The 9,058-nt window shown below is 41.3% G+C and overlaps 1 protein-coding gene across 1 annotated transcript in view; it reads left to right on the top strand.

The window, feature by feature from the left end:
- The window catches only part of LOC110172802 (sperm-associated antigen 6-like), a 3,479-nt gene extending 879 nt beyond the window's left edge, over positions 1–2,600 (top strand). Inside the window, exons 2-10 of the mRNA XM_055157967.1 lie at positions 17–183; positions 340–523; positions 594–799; positions 1,015–1,188; positions 1,272–1,424; positions 1,556–1,747; positions 1,823–1,939; positions 2,284–2,429; positions 2,537–2,600. Coding sequence (XP_055013942.1) covers positions 17–183; positions 340–523; positions 594–799; positions 1,015–1,188; positions 1,272–1,424; positions 1,556–1,747; positions 1,823–1,939; positions 2,284–2,429; positions 2,537–2,600 — 1,403 coding nt within the window. The remainder of the gene's footprint in view (positions 1–16; positions 184–339; positions 524–593; positions 800–1,014; positions 1,189–1,271; positions 1,425–1,555; positions 1,748–1,822; positions 1,940–2,283; positions 2,430–2,536) is intronic.
- The last annotated feature ends 6,458 nt before the right edge of the window (positions 2,601–9,058 follow it).

Genomic DNA, 9,058 nt, shown 5'->3' with positions numbered 1-9,058 from the left:
TCTTATTTCCCAACAGGTGTGGTGTCCTTGCTACGCCCACTTATGCTGGATGTAGTACCTAGTATCCAGCAGACTGCAGCCTTGGCTCTCGGCCGCCTGGCAGACCACAATAATGACCTGGCTGAAGCTGTGGTGAAAGCAGACATCCTCCCCCAACTTGTCAACTCTCTTGATTCACAGAATGTTAGTATGCACTTTTTTTTTGCATGTCATGGGTATAAGACCAACCAATCAATGATAAAAAAAAAAAAAAAGAGAGAGAGAAATCTAGGGCCCTGGTGCATTTAGACTACATTGCTTTTAAATTAGAAAACTCAACGGTGTCTTGGTTTTCTACAGCGGTTTTACAAAAAGGCAGCAGCGTTTGTGCTGCGGGCTGTAGCCAAACACTCTCCTGAGCTGGCTGAGGCTGTGGTGTTGTCTGGAGGAGCCAAAGCTCTGGTGCTCTGCCTCGAGGACTTTGACCCCGGGGTGAAGGAGGCAGCTGCCTGGGCTCTGGGCTGCATCGCACGGCACAATGCATGTAAGACATTGTGATGAACAACTAATGAAGTGTATGTAGTATGATTTTGTAACACGTGTATCCTGTGCAGCTCTATCTCAAGCCGTCGTGGATGCAGGTGCAGCTCCTCTGCTGGTCTTGTCTCTCCAGGAGCCTGAAATAGCCCTGAAACGTATCGCTGCCTCTACACTGAGTGACATCTGCAAACACACACCACAACTGGCCCATACAGTGGTGGACACTGGGGCTATTGCACATTTGGCACAAATGATTCTAAATCGAGACGCCAAACTCAAGGTAGAGGTCAGGGCAAACACACTGTTGATGTATTTTATATACACTGATTTTATTTACTACCAGCTCAGTTTACCATTGAATTTGCCTTAAAGCTGGACACATTTAACATGTGCTGTATTGGATTTGACATAATTTTCAACCATAAAAAATACAACTACAATGTGAAAAATGTTTAAAAATCTTTCCACCTGAGTTTATTCTGTTTATGAATCCAGAGACAGGTGTTCTCAGCGTTGAGTCAGATCAGTAAGCACTCCCACAGTCTGGCTGAGATGGTGATCGAGGCGGAGATTTTCCCTGCAGCAATTGCCTGCCTTAAAGACCCAGACGAGTATGTGAGGAAAAACGTCACTACGCTTATGAGAGAGGTAGTCAAGCATACACCAGAGGTACAGCACATGACACACACTATATTACTGGATGCATACATAGACCTGAAAAGGTAATGTGCAGTGTTTATGTAACTTTCCAGCTGGCTCAGTTAATAGTGAACTATGGAAGTCTGGCAACTGTTATAGACTACTTGGGCGAATGCAGTGGACAGATGCGTCTGCCTGGGATCGTGATGCTGGGATACATAGCAGCACACAATGAGAATCTAGCTATGGCTGTCATTCTTTCTAAGGTGCGTGTGTGTAAAATCTCCTAATCACCATAAGACCAGCGGCATCTAAAAGTGGAGGCATTCTTCGGGGTTTGGTATGTAGGTCATATAAACGGATTGAAACTTAAGTGCGTACCTGCCCTCTCCTCTAGGGGGTGCCTCAGCTTGCCTTATGCCTATCGGAGGAGCCTGAGCATCACATCAAAGCTGCAACAGTGTGGTCCATAAACCAGATTGGACAGCACACTCCAGAGCATGCCAAAGCAGTAGCTATGTGCAGCCTGCTCCCAAAACTATTGAAGCTCTACATGGACCCCAACAGCTCTGAGGACCTGCAGACCAAGGTAAGGCTGAGTGGTTATGATGTTACAAGATAAAAATGACAAATTACTGATATTTGATTCACTTATGTGCATCAGAGTAAGAAAGCACTGAAGAGCATCCTCCAAAAATGCACCTATCTTCCTGGTCTAGAGCCCCTACTCTATGATGCCCCCTCCAATATTCTCAAACATGTGGTTGGCCAATTCAGCAAGGTACAGTATAGAATAAACTCACCCTTTTCTGAATTTAGTTATATTTTCTGAATTATGAAGCCTGTTTTATGCCATACATTTTTCATTAGCCTCCTTGCAAATTATTAAATGGTAAATAAAATGTCAATTTTTTTTCACTAGAACTATAGCCATTTTATCTTTCTAATCCCAAATCAGAATAAAATGACAACATCAGTTAAAATGAATAACCATAACATGAGAATAACCATCATAAAGTATATTATAGTATAAAATCTATACAAGTAAATAGTGTACAAATAAATGAAAAAATAATATCTATTTTTTCAGTTTTCTTACCCTTCTCTTCTCCTGTGGTCTCTCAGATCCTGCCTCATGACAGTAAAGCGCGGCGGCTCTTTGTCACCAGTGGAGGACTGAAGAAAGTGCAGGAGATTGATGCAGAGCCCGGGTCAGTTCTACAGGACCACATCAACGCCATTAACAGCTGCTTCCCAGAAGAGATAGTCAGGTGTGTGCACATGTTACTGTTTTAAAATGACATTACTTCAAAATATAAAAATAATATATGGAATTTAGTTGTGTTTTTTATATGAAGGCTTGTTTTTCTGTTTGCAGATACTACTCTCCTGGATACTCAGAGGCATTACTGGAGCGTCTAGAAAACCATCAACCAGCCTGATTGACACTAGTAAATTTGAACAAAAATAGAAACTTTGATTTCTTTGTATTTAACTATTCATTTAATCAGTTATTTTTTTTATACATATATCTTTCTTATGTTATATAATAGAAATAATAATAATATATTAACTCCATACACATACAGGAGGTATGTGTAGGTAGGAATTCTTTGAATCATAAAATCACATTTTGTAGGTATAATATTTTTTAAAAGAAATAAAATGCAATAGTAATCAATGCATGTTTTTTTTTCTCTTTCAAAAAACAAAGATACACAAACGTATAGGGTATTATTTTTACTATCTTTGTAAACACCTTTTTCATTTTAACTGTGATTGCTTTCCATAAAATATCTTTTTTTTTACTATACACATTAAAAAGTAATTCTAAAAGGTTTCAGAGTTCAAAAGTGTGTAGGACAATGCTATAGTCTGTTTTTAACAGCTATTGACCCCTTACAGCCCCAGTGTGGCAGTGCCATTTAAAGGTTGTATAGAGGATTTTCCAAGGAACGAGAAATCCAGCGACTGTTTGTCCTTTTTCAAATGTTGCGCATGTGTGTGAAACCACCCCCCCTCCCCTACAGCTCCCTACGTAGAAACGCCTTCTCCCGCCTCCTCTTTACGCCAGAAACAGGTTTGTTTACAGCCGGTGAGCTGCACATGACTTGTAAACAACTAACTACAGTGTTGGTTAGGCAAGACGGAGAAGTGAGGAGCGGGGGGAGCGGGTGTGCGGACATTTCGTTCGCGGACGAGAAGTGAGGAGCAGGGAGAAGAGCGGAGCAGGGAGAGAGGAGAGAGGAGAGGAGAGAGGAGAGGGGAGCGGTGCGCGGAGATTCCGTGCCCGGAGAAGTGAGGAGCAGGGGGAAGAGCGGAACGGGCAGCGGGGACAGGAGCAGGAAAGGGGAGCAGAGAAGAGTGCGCGGAGATTCAGTGCGAATGAACTAGCTACAACACGCAGCAGCAAGCGGACTCTTTCTTTGCCTTGAAAATTACGTTTTCAGACATAGGATATCGCTTTCGTGTCCTGAAAAACGTTTGTCTAGCTCTTGGAAATAAAGTACGTTTTCATAATAAGCAGAAGTGACCTGTCCAGGAGTAATTTGGCGACCAGTGCGTCAGTCTTTAGACCCTGCGTCTGCTTCAGTTGCGCCATCGCTGGAATGAATCTTCAAGAATCACCTTAGTTTGGCTTCGCTGCTTTTCCCCTTGTCTTCTTCTTTCAGCGACCTCAAAAACGGACTTTCTTTTGCGGCTAACTGCTCCTGGATTCTTGTCTGCCATTGCAACAAACTTTGTGCGAACTGCGAGGAAGATATAGGTCAAAAAAAGCCGCTAAGAACTGTTGCGTTGGTTGTGGAGTAAACAGCGTCTGTGCGGTCTTGCGTCTGTGGACTGCGTGACAGGACGTACGTAAACCACGTACCGGCGGCGCGCAGGCAAGTCAGTTACGCTAGAAACGTAGGGAGATTGATTGACAGCCTGTCAGCTCACAGATAACGAGGCAGTGTCGTTATCTATTGGCAAATGTTTAGCCCCACCACGTCCAGAGTTGATGAATTTTTATTCTCTTTTTTTTGGTCATCATAATTACAAGGCTACTGCACCTCTATAATGCTATCATTGACAACTTGAAACAAAAAAAACAAAAATCCTCCATACAACCTTTAAGAGCTCAGATTCACTACATTCTTATTCACATTTATCTAGGACTTCAGACTCGCGCTACATGTTTCATCAATACTGTGAAAGATTCAGAACACATAAAACTGTTGAGACCTGCTCCACTGCACACCACAAGTGAATGTATATCATGTGTTCACCGTTTCCGAATAAGACTGGTAACAGCTCAAAAACAAAGTTCACACCATACAACCACAGATACACACCTATGACTGTGATAAACCCTGACCCCAAAACATTGTACACACTTATTATTACAACTTATAGTCCTTAGGTTTCTTTCATTGATTTTTACCAACTCAAACTGGAAGCAGTGCAGTCTTATATCTTAAGCACGAACTACTTCACTCATGGTCCAAATAACTCCTGTAAGAACACTTTCCCATAAAGCATTGCGGCCAACATAATACGCCGCACCTCAATGTATATATAGTGCGCCATCTACTGGGAAACACTGGAAATGCATGACAAAAAAAACATCAACAAGGTTTATTATTGTAATTTTATGTTATCATTATAATTTATTCCAGTATTATAATTTATTCCAGTTCGGCAGGCCGGATTAAAAGGTTTAAAGGGCCGCATACGGCCCCCGGGCCGTAGTTTGCCCACCCCTGAGCCAGCAGCTGGAAAGCAGGAGTCTTCAACAGCGGGAACGAGGAATACAGAAATGCAGGTAAGTATACAGAAAGCGAGGCAGAATCAAAAACTGAGCCGACAGAAGATTCACCGTCAGGTAACGAAACAATCTGGCAGAGTCTGGCAGGAGAGCTGGGCCTTTGTTGCAGACTTGATTGCAGATTGGGTGCAGGTGCTCCCAGCAGACTCCGCCCACGTCCACACACAGAAGACTCAGGTCACAGGGTGGGGCGTGACATCAGCTACTTTTTGGGAGAAGTAACTAATTACTTTTTTGAAGTAAGGCAGCTTTTTCAAATGGTGGAGAGGGAGCTGCAGAAAATAAAAGTCTGGTGTGATATTAATAAATTATCCCTAAACATAGAAAAAAATGTTATATTTGCTAAGCGAAAAGTACAAAATCATGTACAAATTATGCTCAATAATACACCACTAGAAAGAGTCTTTCAAAATAATTTTTTAGGAGTAACTATAGATCATAATTAAAACTGGAAATCACACATAAATACAATTAGAAATAAATTATCCAAAGGTGATCGCAATTATATGTAACTCGCTGGTAATGCCCTACATAACCTACGGTATTGAGATTTGGGGCAATACATATAAGACGAATACAAATCCAGTCTTTACCTTGCAAAAAAAGGCAATAAGAGTAATCACATTATCAACTTATAACGAACCAACCAATGCATTATTTATAAACCTTCAAACGCTGAAATGTTATGATGTAGTCGACCTTTATACTCTGAAAATCATGTTCAAAGTAAACAACAATCTCCTGTCAAAATCTTTACAGAACATGTTCAAAATACAAAAGAGCCAATATGAGCTCAGAGACATGACCATGTTTATTAAAAAGAAATTCAGAACAAACATTATGAAATTTTGTAAATCTGTTAAAGGGCTGGAGCTCTGGAACAACTGTACAGAAAACCTAAAACTGTGCACCAGTGTCTTTCACTTTATAAAGAAGTTTAAATGTTTAACTCTGGACAGATACGTGAAATATGAGACTTAGTTTGTGCTGTAGAACTTTGTTGTTCTGTTACTGATAAGTTTGTTTCCTCCTGCTGTATTGACGACGCTCTGATAAAAGGAATAAAGGGTAGGTATAATAAGCTTAAGTTTCAGCCTACACCTTTTCGGTCTGTGTATGTTAAATATGACTGTCTGTGAATTAATGTCAAAATAAACCTGTGACCCAAATAAATAAATAATAAATAAATAAATAAACATGCCCAACACTGGTGTTAGTAACACCTCGGGGAAAGAATGAGCCTGATTTGTCTGTTTTTAATGTTTATATTTTGATCTATGGACATTTTTAGACCAAAATGAGGAGGCTGACAGCAGCAGTGAGCAGCAGAGACAAAGTGTACCGGAACCAATGGAGCCGGAAGCACGTCCATGCTCACTTCCTATTTGGAACGCGATGGCGAACAGGTTTGCTTTGTTCAGTTATTAATACAGCCTATGGTTTGTACCCAAGCACACTGGATTCTCCAGCCTTGGCAGGTACAGCAGGTAAATATGGAGGTGGTGTAAGTTCAGCCTGGAAGACCCAAGCCCACCCCGCTCCCATCTACCTCACCATTTCTCCAGAGTATACCTGCTCCTCAGCCTTCATCGTCTCACTCCTCTACTCCTCCTCACGACACCATCTCCTTCCAGTCAGTGCTCAGTCTGGACTATTTAAACCAACTTTGCATTTGTTCTGCTGCTTCAGGTTGCTTCAGCAGCCCCTCACTCTCCTTTGCCCCACCTCTGTCACCTCCAGTGTGCAGGTCGCGGGGAGAAGACCTCTTATAATTGTCATCTAATCTGCCACGCTCTTCATCGCACTGTCTTCTGCCGCCAAAGTTTACCCATCTAAGAAAGTGTACTAATACTTGTCTGAGTCTTTCCAGGTTGAATGTAAAGTGGATGTAATAACTAGCTCCTGTGGCATAAATTCATGTTTTTGTTCTTGGGTTTATATCAGGCTCTGTACGTAAGCATTTTTAAAAAGTACACTTGAAGAACACGTCATTATTTGGATCCATCCATTGTAAACATGGCCGGATGTCTGGAGCTTTTATCCGTTGTTCCTCTTTGAAAGCCTTTGCACTGTCCTCCTCCTGGGAGTGTATTTCTAATTATAGACATGACACAGGATGGTGTGGGCTTTTCTTATGTGTCTGCCCACGTGTTACACTCCCCCGCTCATCCTGTAAAAACTGTTGAAGGGCCCATGTTAGGCTATTTTCTGTTCTATGTTCTAATATTTCCTCATCACCAACAGACCTGGAGTTGTGTTTTGTTTCATTCACATGTTTAACACTCAAACCCTGCACATTTAGGCTGAGTTCTTCTCTCAAACAGAAAACACTTTTTTCCAAGTTATGATGTCATGTGGTAATACAGTAAGAGCTCCATTGTGTTTTTAAACTGCATACACCTTCATTTAGAGGGGCGAGTTTATGGAACAATCTGATTTTAAAAAAATGTTTAGACTGTAGAAGTCTTTTAAAAAGGAGTATAAAGTGTTATGTTTTGAAAGATATAGAGCTCTGGAATGAATGAATTATGGATTAAACTTTGTTTGTTTTAATTTATATTCCATCCATCCATCCATTTTCTTTCACTTATCCGGGGTCGGGTTGCGGGGGCAACAGTCTGAGGAGGGCCTCCCAGACTTCCCTCTCCACACAAACTTCTTCCAGCTCTTCCAGGGGGATCACGAGGTGTTCCCAGGCCAGCTGAGAGACATAGTCCCTCCAATGTGTCCTGGGTCTTCCCTGGGGCCTCCTCCCGGTGGGACGTGCCCAGAACACCTCCCGAGGGAGGCGTCCAGGAGGCATCCGGGACAGATGCCCGAGCCTCAACTGGCTCCTCTCGACGTGGAGGAGCAGCGGCTCTACTCCGAGCTCCTAACCCTATCTCTAAGGGAGCGCCCAGCCACCCTGCAGAGGAAACTCATTTCGAGCGCTTGTATCCGCGATCTCTTCCTTTCGGTCATTACCCAGAGCTCATGACCAGAGGTGAGAGTAGGAACGAAGACCAACGGTAAATCGAGAGCTTCACCTTTCGACTCAGCTCCTCTTCACCACAACGATCTGATACAGCGACCGCATCACTGCAGACGATATTTTGTCTTTTAAATTTACAGTAAGTCGTAAGTGAAATTGTAAATGCAAACTTTGGAATAAATGTGTTTTTCTTCATTCAAGTAGTACTTCTATTTTAAGTGCAAAAAGTTGTTTTTCATATTTTAAGTACAAAAAGTCTTTCCATTGGCAGATCATTTACTGAAATCATGATAAAACTTTCTTCATTCAAGTCATCTTAACTTCCAGCGGCCTAAACCCTTTCTGTCATGATCCATGGAGTTGTAATCTATCTTTTGTTTTGTAGTGCTGCAAAATGACTAAAACTACTACTACTACTACTACAAGGGAAAAAAAAAAAAAAAGATTTGGACGATTTCAGCCGTGGAATTGCCAATCTCAACTGAACTGAAGGTAAAAGGAGCTGTGAATTTGAAAACTTCTACTACACAGTGTTGGGAAGGTGACTTTTAAAATGTATTCCCCTACAGATTACAGATTATATCCCCCAAAATGTAGTTTGTAACGTAATCCATGAAGTTACTTAAAGTGAGTAACGTAATCTGAATACTTTGGATTACTTGATTTGCTGTAGAGAAGCAAAGATGAGGAAATCTTCACATAAGAAGTTTTGTCTGATAAAAGAAAATAAAAAAGCAGAGTCTTTACTCAACCAAATTAAAAATATTATTTACAGAAGAGGAAGAAACACGGTCCATGCTGCATGATTTAGTCCAGTTAAATCCTGTTTTAGACCTGGTTTTAGTCCTGGTTTAGTCTTGGTTTAGACCCAGTTTAGACCCAGTTTAGACCTGGTTTATGTCTGGCAATGAGTGGAATTACTGGGGGGAAAAAAAAAAAAAAAAGGAATATAGCCCAAAATGTGAAAACATGAAAATCCCACCGTGTAATCCATTTATTTCAACAAAGTAACTGTAATCCAATTACCTCTCATTAAAACAGTAACTGTAACTGAATGCAGTTACTCATAATTTGTAGATTACGTAACTCTGGTACATGTAATCTGTTACTCCCCAACACTC

This window comes from Boleophthalmus pectinirostris, unplaced genomic scaffold (genome assembly GCF_026225935.1).
Source record: "Boleophthalmus pectinirostris isolate CB_2022bp ecotype Guang Dong unplaced genomic scaffold, ASM2622593v1 HiC_scaffold_22, whole genome shotgun sequence".
In the NCBI taxonomy this organism is placed as follows: domain Eukaryota; kingdom Metazoa; phylum Chordata; class Actinopteri; order Gobiiformes; family Gobiidae; genus Boleophthalmus; species Boleophthalmus pectinirostris.
The sequence above is the reverse complement of the archived record's forward strand: the minus strand, read 5'-3'. Positions and strand labels throughout refer to the sequence as shown.